Below are 14,667 nucleotides of genomic sequence, written 5' to 3' on the forward strand. Positions count from 1 at the left end.
AGCAGGGACCAGTTGTCTGGTCTATGAGCTCTAGAGTGAATTGGGTTTAAGGCAGGTGCTTAATAAATGCTTTTTGAATTGAGTTCAATTAATTTGAGAGTCAGCATGGAGTAGTAGATAGAGAATGATCTCAGAGTCAACCAAAAACATGTGGGTGCAAGTGCCTTGTCTAACCCATGCGGGCTGTGTGACCCTGCAGAACTCACTTAACCTTTCATGACCCAGGTAGCTGTTTATAATTATAAACTGCAAAGCTTATGACTGTAAGTAAGTTGCCAACATGAATTGTTAGAGGGAATTTCTTCCCCAAGGGTTTTCCATGCCAAAAAAAAATTAAATTGTGGATTTGGATTGAAAGTGACCTTTCAATTCAAGTTACATATGTGTAGGCTTAGAAGGAAAAAGTGTTATGTGATGTTAGCAACATAGTTTGAGGAATGGGGCTTTATATTTAGAAATGCCTGGAATGTAAATTGAGGCACCAATAAAATTTATTTTAAAAGAAAAAAATAAAAGTCAAAGGAGAATACGTCATCCAACCTGGGTGACTATCAGACAGAGTTGCCTTATGCTGACTTTTATGGGAGGGAACCGAAAGGCTGAGTCCAAAGAACAGTATTTTTTTATAGGCATCTTTTAATGACAAAGCTCACATTTACTGAAAGGGACTGCATTCATGGGGAAGTCACGAATGAGGCCAAGTCTCCAGAGGAATTCTGTCTGTTCATGGCAAGAGAACCACACTGAGCAGACCTGGGTTCTAGTCTGGGTTCTAGACTGTGGGACTAGACTAACAAGCTGTGGAAACTCTCTCTAGAGCTCACTTTCCTCAGCTGCAAAATGGAAATGGACAATTTAACAATACTAATCATAGTTGACATTTGTACGAGAATTTAAAAGGTTCATTCCTCCCAGTAAGCTAAGAAGTGAGATGTTCCAGGTAGTCCCTTCCACACGAGAGCTTCTCCCTGCCCCATTTTACGTAGCTTGTAGGGTTGTTGTTCAGATAACAGGATGTGTATGTACAGGAGTTTTAGACACTGCAGAAATTACCAGTATGTATTATTGTTGGTTTTTTCATGTTGTTTCCAACTCTCCCTTTCTATACTCTCTGAACTAGGAAGTCACAGAGTTATAAACTCATGAATTTAGACCTCCAAGGGGTCTCAGAGGACATGAAGCCCAACCCCCTTATTTTACAAATGAGAAACTGAGGCACAGAGAGTTTAAATCACACAGCTAGCAAGTTTCTGAGATAAAATTTGAACCCAGGGCTTCCTGACCATGCTGCAATAACTTATTGTTTGGGAAATTAGGATAACAAAATGGAACCTGCTTGGGAGATAGCATATTCATTATGGTCAGAGTGAAAGGAGAATCAGTATTACTTTTCAAAGGACAAAAGTGCCCTTAGCAATCAAGAGAGATAGGTTCTAGTTCTAGCATTTAACTTGCCTAGAAAATTGGCAGTGTCTTCTTTTGTAACTCATCTTTGCCATCTGGAAGGTGGGGATTATTCTAATGCTGCTCCCATTTTGCGGGTGTGTGAATGAGGATGAAATAGAGTCTCCCTCCAGGCACTTTGAGCATCTTGGGGAAAAGGTCCATATCGAGGGAACTGGTATTTAATGGATTCTGGACTTCCTTTTATTTCTAGGAGCATTAGCAGAATGTCCTGATCATAGCCCTGATTTGCATCCCTGGGCCCCTGGCCATGACGAATATCATCGTGTTCACATTGGCGAGGGCAGAAAACTTTTGCTGACGTCCTCAGCCACGGTCCATTCTATCCACATTACAGATGGAGGTAAGCAGCAAAGTATTCTTCAGCAAGCCCCTTCTTATCTTTTCCTTCCCTGCCTAATATTCCCTCTAAGAAGATAGAGAGCTAGGACAGATTTCTGCCATGTGTTCAGATAGACAGAATCAATGACACATGGAGTCAGCTACAATTTAATATCAGTCAGAGCAGCTGGTTCTCAGAACTAACCATCAGCTCTGTGCCATCCAGAGCTGGTTGATAGCTTGTCCTTGTTGGAAGTTTTATAAAACACAATCATTAGTGAGATGATTATTGGGACTGGTCATTTCCTTCCTAAACAATTTCTCTTCCAAGCACAGTGTATGGTGACAGCTGTACCAAGCAAATATGATGCTACTTGTAGGGTGTTATGGCAGCCAGGCACAACGAGGGCCCAGTTGTGAAAAAGTCCTGTTTTGACTTCTGTCTCCAATATGTATGATGTGACCATAGCAAAGTCACAGAATGTCTCAGTGCCCTGGGCAATTCTCCTTAAATCTTTAAGTCTCAGAGAAGTTGCTAACCTTTGCTGGTAGAGAGAGGAGATCCCTAATACTAATGAAATCACAGGTCCAGACCAAAGAAAAGAGTAGAAAGATGGGAGGAAAGGGAGAAAGAAAAACTTCTCCTTGGGAGAATATTCCTGAGATCCTACATTTAAATCTAGAAGGTACTTGAGAAGTCATCTAGTCCACTCTCTCCCTCATGTTACAAATAAGGAACCTGAGGTCCACGGAGGTGAGTCATTTGCCCAGGGTCATGCCATAGCATTAGACAGAAGCATATATTTTGTATTTCTGCATTGTCTTTTAGTAGGCCATATTTGCTCCTAGCTTACCTACGGCTTTGGGCAATTTAGTTTATCTCCTTAGGTCTTATTTTCCTCACCTATAAAATGAAGGGATTGGACCAGGGATGGGGAAACTGTGGCCATGTGGACTCAAGGCCACAGATTCCTCACCTCTGGATTAGATCAATTAATTTTTCAAGTATCTTCCAGCTCTCGATTTCTACTATGCTAATCTCCCCACACTGCTATTCAAGCTTCATCCTCTTTCTTCCTGTTCAGGAAAATTAGTTATTAAGGATAACACTGAGCCAATTGTCTTACGGACCCGACATATACTTATTGAGAATGGTGGAGAAATGCACGTCGGGAGTGAGACTTGCCTTTTCCAGAGTAATTTCAGCATCATCTTGTTTGGAAGGTAGGTAAATAGCTTTCCTGGACTGTACTACAATATTGAATTGGACATAAGGGAGGATTTCCAAAAGAGATAGGAAAGGTTCCTGTTCCACTGGGGATATATCAGTATAAAATAGTCTTCCATACTTTGATACTTTGAAAAATTCACAATTTCATTATTGTAAAAATGTTCTCTATTAATCCAGATAGTAATTCCTCCATTTTGTAAATGGTTCTTCATTAATTTCTCTAGCCAAAAACGTCATGATCTGGAGGCCAACAGTTTGGCTATCACCGGATGATGAACCAGAGGTGATTAATAGTAATAAGTACTACTTATATAACGCTAATGATGTGCCAAGATTATCTCATTTAATCCTGGGAGGTAGATGATATTATCATTCCCATTTTTATAGATGAGGAAATTCTCAAGCAAACAGAAGTTAAGTGACTTGCCTAGGGTCACAACTAGTCAGTGTCTGAGGTTGAATTTGAACTCAGGCCTTCCTGATCGCAGACATTTTGACCCCTGGTCCTCTATCCACTGAACTGCCTAACTTCCTCAAAGATAATAAGAAGATGAGAAGACTCTCTCATTAGCTAATTGGGTCTTTGGGACCCATACCATAGGGGCATAACTTTTGAAAACCTAGGTTTTATGTCCTCGAATCATGAAAGCAATTGTAGTTCATAGAACCAGGAGAACGTTATACACAGTAATATTGTTCTATGAAGAACTGTGAATGACTTAGCTATTCTCAGCAAAACCATGATCCAGGACAATTCCGAAGGACTCATGATGAAGCATATTATCCGCCTCCAGAGAAAGAAATGATACTGTTTGAATACAGACTGAGGCCTGGTATTTTCACTTTCTTTCTTTCATTCTTTTTCCTTTATTTGAGTCTTCTTGTACAAATGACTGATATAGAAATATTTTGCATAAAAAAGAAAGTAATCATACTTCTAGTCTGATGACAAACATAGATAATCAACAACCACCCCACAAACACTAAATACCTATTACATGGTAGGCACTGTGCTAGGTGCCAGGATACAGACACAATAAATAAAACAATTTCAATTCACAAGCAACTTCCATTCTAAAGGAAGCCACCATGACATGGAAGATGCTGAAAAAATGTGCAATTCACAGGTAATTTTAATTTCTATGGCCTAGGTGCGATACTTCTTTAGTTCCTCCAACTATCTTCCAATTAGAGTCTAACTTATGGAGACTACAGTAATTCAAAATATCCATTGTTTCATTGGTGTATTTATTCCTTCCAGTGATCACCTCACCCGCCCTTTGTAGACCACCTTCATCCAAAATCATCAGTTGGTGGTCAGTCTTCTGGAAATGAGACTATCCACATTTAGCTGAATGGGTTCTTGCCTGATCAATGATCATCAGGCCCATGCTTGAGGTCTTTATAAGATCCTAGAGACAAAGCTGGAAAGGTTACTAGAGGTCACTTTGTCTAACCTTCTCATTTTACAGTTGACAAAACTGAGGCTTAGTGTCATTATACAACTTTCCTGAAGTCTCATTGGTAGTAGTTTTCAGAGGAAGGATTTTAACCCAGGTCCTCTGACCTCAGAGCCCAGTGTTCTTTCCTTTGTGCCACAGTGAGACCTGCCAGAGATTTCATCCAACTTATATAATTATAGCCTTTGAGAACCCAAGATTACTTCAATATAACAGTGAATCATCAAAATAGGATTTAAGAGAAGGATTTCATAAAAATGGTGAAAGAAAAAAGCAAAAGTTAAAAGAATGAAATTTCATTCCATGTATAAGATCAGCCCTTTAATTAGGGCACATTCCCTGCCTTATGAATTGAGTATTGCTAGACTTGTTTTCTATTCAGAATACATGATAGCCAAGGTACAACTAGGATAAGAGTACTCAGAGATTCCATTTCTGATAAATTCCCAAACTTGTATCATTTACAAGCCAAAAGAAGAGTTTCCAATATCTGTGAGCTTAATGATAAATGTACTTAACACTGGCACATGAGATCCTTAATAAATGTTAATTAACGGACTGATCAAAGTATCTCATATATGTCCTGGACCCTGAAGGTAGATTTATTGGTGGAAGGTCTGATTGCCATTTTTGTTGACAGGTTGATTTATTCAACAAATGTTTACCGAGTTTCTTCAGAGCAAGGACAGCTTCATTTTTGTCTATGAGTGCCTTGCACTTAGTAGAGATTTAGTGAAGGCTGTTGACTGATTCATTACTTGCTCTGTGTGGTATTTACTAATCTGTGGGTAATATATCATGTGTGAGTCCCAGCCTTCAAGGCAGTACTTTACTCCTCAGCAACTCCCAGAAATAACTTCTTAATGATCCTGGGCAAGTCACTAAATTCCTGTTTGCCTCAATTTCCTCAACTGTAAAATGGGGATAATAATAAAAGTACCCATCTCACAAGACTGTTGTGAGAATCAGATGAGGTAGTATTTGTGCCTAGCACAGTGCCCGGCACATAGTAGGTACTATATAAATGCTTATTTGCTTAATGATTTCATAGTCAGACCTGGGTTTGTTTTGACTGTTGTCTTTTCTTTTAGAGCTGACGATGGCAGTGAGCCTGACCATTACTATGGACTAAAGTACATTGGAGTTGGCCAAGGTGGAACTCTGGAGATGCACGGGCAGAAGAAGCTCTCCTGGACTTTTTTGAATAAGACCCTCCACCCAGGAGGGATGAGTGAAGGCGGTTACTACTTTGAAAGGAGCTGGGGTCATCGTGGAGTCATTGTTCATGTCATTAATCCCAAACTTGGTGCTGTCATTCATTCGGACAGGTAAGGTTTACTTGAATGATTCTTTCTTAACCCAATACCCCACCCTTACCTTAAATTTTAGTGCTGAGAATGTTCTTAGTTGATTCCAATCAACACCCATCACAAAGGTTATGGGGTTTTGTAACTTTTCTCTTTGCCTCAATTTCTTTACCTTCTTCACTTTGTTGCTGGGAATCAATCTGTATTCATTCAGAACAGTGTTATACACTTAAAGTAATATAAGAATAGCAATACCTTACAAATACCTGTCTTACGGATTACAAAAAGTGCTTCATATATAGCATCTCTTTTGTTCCTCACTACACACCTAGGAGGTAGGATTGCAACGATTATTGTGCCCATTTATAGATGAGGAAATTGAAACCCAGAGAGGTTGTTTGCCCAAGGATACATAAGCAGTAAGTCATAGGCCAAGCCTTCTGTGGTTCCCAAATCCAGTGCTCTTCAAACTTCATCTGTTTGTTTGTTTTGGTTTTTCATCTAACGCTCCAGTTCTCCTGGCTAAGCAAAGACAAGGGGTATCTCCCTCCATCTAATATGACAGCCTCACTCAGCAAACATTTTATAAAGGAGAGCCCCAGGCATCTCCCAGCAACAATTAAGCAAGTCCCTGATTTCAGCCTATGAGTAATTGTCAAAAAGGAGAGCCTTGCCTTCTGCCTATATCAAATTAAGTCAAGTTAGGGCAACAAGCATTTATTAAGCAACTATGTACCAAGCGCTGTGACTGTGTTAAGCTTTGGGGATGCCAAGGAAGACAATAGAAGTCTCAACTGTTAAGGAACTCACAGCCTGTGTTGCATCCAGTAAAGATGCATTATTTCTATATATCATTGCCGATGAGTAAAAGTTATAAATGGCATGGATAAGTCCTCTCCGAATGGTCAAGCACCTCAAGTTGCTATGTTTGGGTTTTTTTTATATTGGAAATTGTTAAAGTGATGTGAAACATTTGATTTCAATAATACAATTAAGTAATCCCACAGTCAAATGGAAATTACTTCCAGAAGGGAAACAAGTGAAAGTAGAGTAAGTGAAAAATATGCGATCTTTTAAAAGGAGAGAGTGAGGCCAAGAGAGATGTAGTTCCCAGTGAGGCCAGAGAGAGCATGACAGTTATCCTACTCTGATCCCAAGAAGCACCTGAATTGCTACTGAAGCAACCAGTTTTCTCTTTAGTTTACTGTTATTTATCATAGAAGTAGCAGGAGATGGAGAGCCAGAGATGCATATTTAACAGGCTCAAGAGACCTTTTCCAAAATTGGAGAAGGAACCAGGACCCCTAAGCCAACAGAAGGTACTGAAGGAGGCCCCAGGTATGAAAAAGGTCTAAGAAGACTTTCTGACCTGCAGAGAGAGAGTCAGATAGACAAAGTATGCAATGGCTCAAATGGCCCATTGTGAGAACAAGCTAGGGAGGGGCAGGGAAGGATACGTCAGAGAAGGAAAAGACGCCAATCAAGAACATGAATTCAAAGGCTTTTGCATTAGTCCATTTATGAAACAACAATAATAACTAATAACTGGTGTATAGTGCTTTAAGTTTTGCAAAGTGCTTTATCTCATTTGATCCTTACACCAACCCTGGTAGGTAGGTGTTATCATAATCCCCACCATATAGTTAAAGAAGCTGAGCCAGGATAAGTTATTTGCCCAGGGTCATAAACCTAGTAAGAGTCTGAGACAGAATTTGAACTTGGGCTAGCACTCTATCTACTATACCACTTGGCTGCCTAAATTAGATGGGGTAGCAGGCAGGAATGGAGGAATTGTCCAAAGGAGAGAGAAATGGGCTTGATACCTAATTTCATAAAAAGAGAAGAACAGAAAGTAGAGTATAAACAGGGGTGGGGAACCTACGGCCTTGGCCCTCTAGGTCCTCAAGTGGGGTCCTTTGACTGAATCCAAAATTCAAAGAACAGATCCCTCTAGGTCCTCAAGTGGGACCCTATTCAGTCAAAGGGCCCCACTTGAGGACCTAGAGAACCACATGTAGCCTTGTAGGTTCCCCACCACTGGATAAAACTTCTTGTAATATACAGTTAGAGGATAAGAGCAGATACAGCAGATGAGAAAATAAGAAGAGTAATAATGAGACAGGTAGGTAAATAACCAGGACAGGCATTGTATGAAACAAGATATATTATAAGAGAAACCATTGAGGTGAACATTTCAAGAAAAGAAAGCTAATCTCTAAAGCTGAATGCCATTGATTAAGAAGTCAAAGAAAAGGAGCTCATCGGTTTCCCATCTGGATGCTCTCCGGGACTCCATCTTGTCTTCTGAAATCTCATTATCCTGGTGGTCACATCAGCTCTAAAACTCACACCTACTTGGTCTGTATTCCTGGCTTCTGTGCCTCCTACTTCTCTCTAGTTGGAGAATAGAGGGGTGGACAGTGGAGAGCTCCTCCCTTTTAGGAGGGCGCCCAGGCCACCATTTAATCATTTCCCATCTGGCTGTGCTCCTAGATGGCTGCACCTCTCTGTACTTCATTAGACCCCCATGCTGGGCACCCCTCCGCTTTCTTCAGATTTTTTTTATGCATCATCTTTCCCCTAATAGATATGAGGTCCTTGAGGTCAGGTGCTGTCTTTGGTCTTTCTTTGTATCCCAAGCACTTAGTACAGTGCTAGGCACATAGCAGGTGTTTACTAAATGTTGATGATTGATTGACATAGGAAGAAAAGTCAGTGGCAGTGTGGTGTAGTAGTGAGCCCACCAACCTGGAATCCCTGGCTCTGCCCCTAATTGTCTGAGTGACCTTTGGCATCAGGTGTCTCATTTGCAAAATGAGAAAATTGAACTGGAAGTGATCTCTAAGATTCTTTTCCTCTCCACAGTATTCTGTGATTTGGCAAGAAGGCCACTGGTGACCTTTGGGAATACAGTTTTTACAGTGTGGTGGGACAAAAATGCAAATTATTGTCACAGAAGCCTTGATGAAACTGCTTTAAATGTTTGCTATGAAACTCTGTCAAGTTCTGTGATGAAAATGTAATCCACAATATCACATTCTTTAGCAAAAGATACTTGTTTTCAGAAAGCAGTTTGCTTCAGAAGCAATTTATGATGCAAGATATGGTCTGATGCATGGCATAGTAATGCAATGAGAGTCAGGCCAGAAGAAGGCAGAGAGGGTAGGTTATAACTGCTGTCTTATTCTGCCTTTCGATCTTGGGCAAGTCTCTTTACCAATCTGAGCCTTTGTTTTCTCATGTGAAAAATAAAATTAAAGTCTTACCTCATGAGAGTTTTGGGAGTGTCATATGAGGTAACACGGAAAAGTACTTTGTAAACTGCAAAGCACTTTATAAATGTAAGGCATCTATTGTTATCCTTATATCTCAGTGTGTCAGTCAGTAAACATTTATTAAGCACCTACTATGTGCTAAATACTGGGACACAAAAGACAAAAGAAAGTCCCTGCTTTTGCAGTCTAATAGGGGAGACTATCTATTAGAGAGAGAGAGAGAGAGAGAGAGAGAGAGAGAGAGAGAGAGAGAGAGAGAGAGAGAGAGAGTTAAAGTTTTCTCTCTTTTTAAAATGGGAAATAGAAAGTTACTCCTTTCTGACTGGGGAGAGCTATTTTACTTTCAGGGAGATGCAGAAATTTGGCTTTGTTCTACTGAATAAAAAGAGGAATTCTGAGGAAGCTGAAAATGGAGGGAAAATATCTCAATGCTAGTCTATAGGAGAGAGTAGTCAAAAGTTCTTGTGTCATGGAAAAAGCTAGGGTGAGTCAGAAAGGAAGCATCTTAATCACTAATAGGGTAGGGCCTTGGGTAAATGGAGCACTGATGGTTAACAGTAAGGACAAGGGAGAAAGGTACCAAATGATGCATAGTTGGCTTTTTTTTCTTTAAAAGCTTGGTCTGCATGTATCTTCTTTATCATAATATTTTATAATATTGTTTATTTGGGTTTGAAAAGAGTTGGTTTTTTATTGTTATTTGTTTGTCTTTTTTTTTTTTTTTTGAAGAGAAATATGCTTATTTCCATCTCTAGTAAACCGTATCTGTGGTTTGTCATACAAGCAAGGCACCTGCTGCCACCTGGTGGCATTGTATCCTAATTTCAAAGAAAGTACAAAAATAGATGAAAACGTTGTTGAGAACTAAATTTTTCACTTTATAAAATAATAATTTTTGCAGAGTTAATAATGAATAAGGAGAAAACAAAGGAAATAGCTCTGGATCTATAATTCTAGGAGTCTTTAGGGGGAAATGAAATTGGTTGTCAAATAAAGGAGGAATATGTGTGTGTGTGTTTGTCCTTCGTTGCTGAAGAAGACCATACCATCAGAGAAACAGTGACATGACTTGTACTTGACTTTGTTTTGAGTGAGGGAGGGCTGTGCAGGTCACCAGCCTCACTTCTCCTCTAGAGCCATCTGAATCCAGTGACCAGATATTCATCAGGGTGACTGGAGATGACCCAGGATGAGGCAGTTGGGGTTAAGTGACTTGCCCAAGGTCACACAGCTAGTGAGTGTCAAGTGTCTGAGGTGAGATTTGAACTCAGATCCTCCTGAATCCTGCACTGGTGCTCTTATCCACTGCACCACCTAGCTGCCCTAAAGGAGGAATAGATGAAGAAGGCCTTCCCTGCCCCCCATCCCAGTGGTCAGACTCAAACATGTATGAAGGCAGAGAAGTGCAAATCAATGGAGAAGAAGATTTTGACAGTGCTGGAAAGTAAGGGAATAAAAACTGGAGAAAAAAATCCTCAGGAGTTAGGAAAGGATGAGATTAGGCTACAAATTTGAAGATAAAATTTATATTGAAATATTCCCTTTTTGTCACTTTTCCTTTACGTTGGGGTAGTGGATAGAAAACTGACCCCAGAGTTAGGAAACCCTGGCTTCTGATACACATTGCTTGCGTGATCTTGAGCAAGTCACTTATCTGGCTTCTTAGTGTTTTGGGCGGCTCTCTAAGATAATATGTTACAGAGAAGTTGCCAGCCTGCCCTGGAAGAGGAAGTTTTCTGATCTAGGAGTTCTCTCCTTATATCAATGGCATTATCCCCTTTTATAGCCAGAGATACTTCATTCTGCTTTTGGCTTCCTGATTTCTACAAACCACTTCAAGAACCTTACAGATTTTTTTCATAACAATTTTTAAGTGAGACCTCAATGTGAAAAAAACTGTTCCTTTTACTCTCTTACAATAAGGTTCCAGTGTTCCTAAAAATAATAATGATGGGGATAATAGAATGTCAGAATGGGCTGCTTCTTCTAGAAATCATCTAGTCCAGTGTCCTCATTTCAGAGAAGGGGAAACTGAGACTCAGGAGATGAAATGACTTTCTCATGGTCCCTCAGCATAGTTGCAGAACTAGAAACAGAATTCAGGTTTCTTGGATCTAATTTGTAGTTGAATTGTTTTAGTCGTGTTTGACTCTTCATGACCTTATTCTGGATTTTCTAGGCAGAGGCACTGGAGTGGTTTGCCATTTCCTTCACCAGATCATTTTACAGATGAGGAAACTGAGGCAAACAGGGTGAAGTGACTTGCCCAGGGTCATATAGCTAGTAAATGTCAGAGGCTGGATTTGAACTCAGGCACATGGGACTTCCTGACTTCAGCTCTGGTTGTTTATCCACTGCACCATCCAGCTGTCCCTGAATCTAATACAATATCTTTTTCCACTAGTCCAGGCTCAAACAGATCATTAGAATACTGTGGAGATTTTTTCCGTTTGGGTTTGGAAATATGGATTGATTTTTTTCTGAAAAGTCAAATATGCAAGAGGCCTTGATTTATTTCTAAGTTTAAAAAAATATCTTTCGCTGTGCACTCCTTAAAAAAATAAGTGAGTAGTGTGCTGTCCTCTTCTGTTAGCTGTCACATTTGGAATTAGCTTGCATAAATGTTCCCCATGCAGAGAGTCCTAACTTTTGTTCTCTATTTTAGGTTTGATACTTATAAATCCAAGAAAGAGAGTGAGCGCCTGGCACAGTATTTGAACACAGTGGCTGATGGTATGATCCTTTCCGTGGCTGTGAATGATGAAGGATCTCAAAACCTCGATGACATGGCCAGGAAAGCCATGACCAAACTGGGCAGCAAACATTTCCTGCGCCTGGGATTTAGGTATGTGTCCATTCTGCCAGGAAAGAAGGGGACAGAGCTCTTATTATGTATGTGATCTCCAAGACTCCGAATAGCACAGTCTTTTCACGTGGAAAACTTACCTCTTTATAAATAGCCCCTCCTCCCTGGCAAGTCTCCCACCACACACACACACACACACACACACACTCACATGTATACACAAATACCCCTATTTAATAGTCAATTAACATGATCCAAGCACATTGCAGATCCATACTGGACATGAGAAGCAGTATGGAGATGCTATATAGTGGACACTTTACTGGCCTAATAGTTGGGAAGACCTTGCTTTGAATCTCACCTAAGAAATCTCTTAGCTATGCAGCTCCGGATCAAAGCAAGAACATAGATTCTAGAGCCAGAAAAAACTCTTAGAGGCCATCTAGTCCAACTCTGTCATTTGGAAAGATGAGGAGACTGAGACTGAGAGGGGTTAAGTGATTTACTCAAGGACACAAAGAAGACATTTGGCAGAGCTGGGCTTTGAAGAACTCTGACTCCAAATCTAGATCCATTTCCTACATCGTATCACCTTTCACAAAATCTTATTCACTCATTCAACAATAATCACTCACCTATGTAATGTTTCCTTAATAAGCATTTATTAAAAGTGTCTACACTGCGCTAGGCACCAAGGGAGATACAATACAAGGTCTTCTAGCTCTAAATTCACATTTTTTCCCACTGTACTATAGTACTCCCAGATGCAGAGAAATCTATATCTCTATCCTCATATATGCATAGTTAAAGTTCATCCTTCTTTTTGTTAAGTGCATATTCAGGATCGTACCATGCCACAGGGACTGGCAAAAAGCTTATTTGGAGATTATGCAAAGTATATGTACTCAGTAAAATACAGTAAAAAGCTGGTCTTCTATGTAACTTGGTGTGCATTATATTTACCCTTCAGGTTGTAAAACATCCTGTCTGTGTATATTGGCACATGCCCTGACATTGAAAATGTTCAGTGTTTACCCAGCTATTGCCACAACATTTTATAATTGGTTTGAATTTCGGCTCTTTAAAGTTAGAGGGGAAATCTTATCCTGTAGACACCTGGAGGCCACCATCAGCATCCTTCCTACCCTTCCCCTGATAAGGTATAGACATGGTGACTCTTCTGAGTTAAGATCAAAGGGCTGTTACCAGTCATCAAAGGGAAAGACCATGAAGTGATAGCCAAAGAGAGAGTAATCCCAGGTAATGAAGTATTTCCTGTGAAAGTTAAAGGGCCATATACTCAGACAGGTGTTATATTCTAGAACTGATGAAAGTTTGAAAACTAGATATAGTAACATTAGTTCTTTAGAATTATAAACTTTTAGAACTAGAAGGGACCCCACAAATCCTTATTACATAAATGAGAATACTGACAAGTAACTTGTATAATTCATTAGTCACCGAACCAGGACTAGAATCCGTATCACCCTACAGAATGCTTGCTTGTTTCTCTGTAACATGGCATTATGTAGCACCTGTAACAAACAGTTAAATTGTTGTTTCATTGGCAAAGTAGAAAGAGGACAAGCATTATTTATTACCCCTATTTTGCAGATGGAAAAATTTGTATACAGTAACTTGCTGATGGCCACTCTAGTTATTAGGAAATAATAAGACTTGTGCCTTGGTTTTCTGACTTCAAAATAGAATGAGCTAATTTGGCCAGTGGTCGACTTCCTTTCCATTGAGGGGATGTTATAGAGAGGATTCTCATTCAGATGTGAGTTTGACTATATGACCCCTGAAGTCCCTTCTAGCTTTGAGATTCCGTGATTCAGCAATTCTGTGGCTCCCAGCTTGGCATCGTGGTGTAACAGCTTCTAATCCAATACAAAGGGTAGGACTGAACTGAAGGGAACTGAACTGAAAATAGAATCAAGTAGTTATCCAGAACCAACACTGTGAAAGATAGTGCATTGTTCTCTGGAGGATGCAAAGAAGGACAAGATAATGTTTTACCAAATGCCTGTATGGAGATAGTTGGATGTCCTAGTGTCTGGAATGCTGGACTTGGAATCAGAAAGATCTGGGCTCAAATGCTTCCTCAGATACCTTGGTGATTCTGGGCAAATCTATTAATGCCCATCAAAATCATTCTCCTTATTTCATAAATGGAGATAATACTAACACCTTCCTCACAGGGTTGTGGTGAAGGTCAAATGAGGTAATGTAAATAAACTGTTTTGCAAACTTTAAAAGGATTATATAAATGCAAGTTATAGTTATTATGAATATCTATACACAGAAAAAAATGACAAACAATTAGAAAGAGTATATGATATATGCTGACTAAGTCCTGGAGACCATAAGTGTTGTAAGATATCTGGAGCTAGAGATCACTATCGAGTGGGTAGTCAGGTTAGAGAAGATGGGCTCTGAAGGGCTCTTAAACTCTTTCTGCCTCAGTTTCCTCAACTGTAAAATGAGAATAATAAGAGAGATAAACTTTCTTCAGAGAGATGGAGAGGAGGTGGAGATTGGTGGGGAGAGGGGCAGAAGAAGGGGTTGGGAATGTCCAGAGTGAGAAAATACATGTAGTATGTCTGGAGGACAGTGGGGACAACCTGACTAGGGGGAATGGGCTTGTACTGGTGAGAAAATTGCAAACCTCTGCTAGGCCTAGGCCATGAAGCATCTTGAACATGTGGTTAAAGAAGAGTTTGGATTGAGCTTATAAACACTAGGGAGCCACTGAAGGTATCTGAGCAAGGGGATGACATGTTTATAAGTTACTAGTGGGCAA

At 40.0% G+C, this 14,667-nt stretch overlaps 1 protein-coding gene across 1 annotated transcript in view; it reads left to right on the forward strand.

Moving 5' to 3' along the window:
- The window catches only part of CEMIP (cell migration inducing hyaluronidase 1), a 246,386-nt gene that overhangs the window by 133,674 nt on the left and 98,045 nt on the right, over nt 1-14,667 (forward strand). Inside the window, exons 3-6 of the mRNA XM_072619226.1 lie at nt 1,658-1,807; nt 2,871-3,009; nt 5,568-5,804; nt 11,724-11,903. Coding sequence (XP_072475327.1) covers nt 1,658-1,807; nt 2,871-3,009; nt 5,568-5,804; nt 11,724-11,903 — 706 coding nt within the window. The remainder of the gene's footprint in view (nt 1-1,657; nt 1,808-2,870; nt 3,010-5,567; nt 5,805-11,723; nt 11,904-14,667) is intronic.

The sequence above is a fragment of the Notamacropus eugenii genome, chromosome 1 (assembly GCF_028372415.1).
Source record: "Notamacropus eugenii isolate mMacEug1 chromosome 1, mMacEug1.pri_v2, whole genome shotgun sequence".
NCBI classification, from domain to species: domain Eukaryota; kingdom Metazoa; phylum Chordata; class Mammalia; order Diprotodontia; family Macropodidae; genus Notamacropus; species Notamacropus eugenii.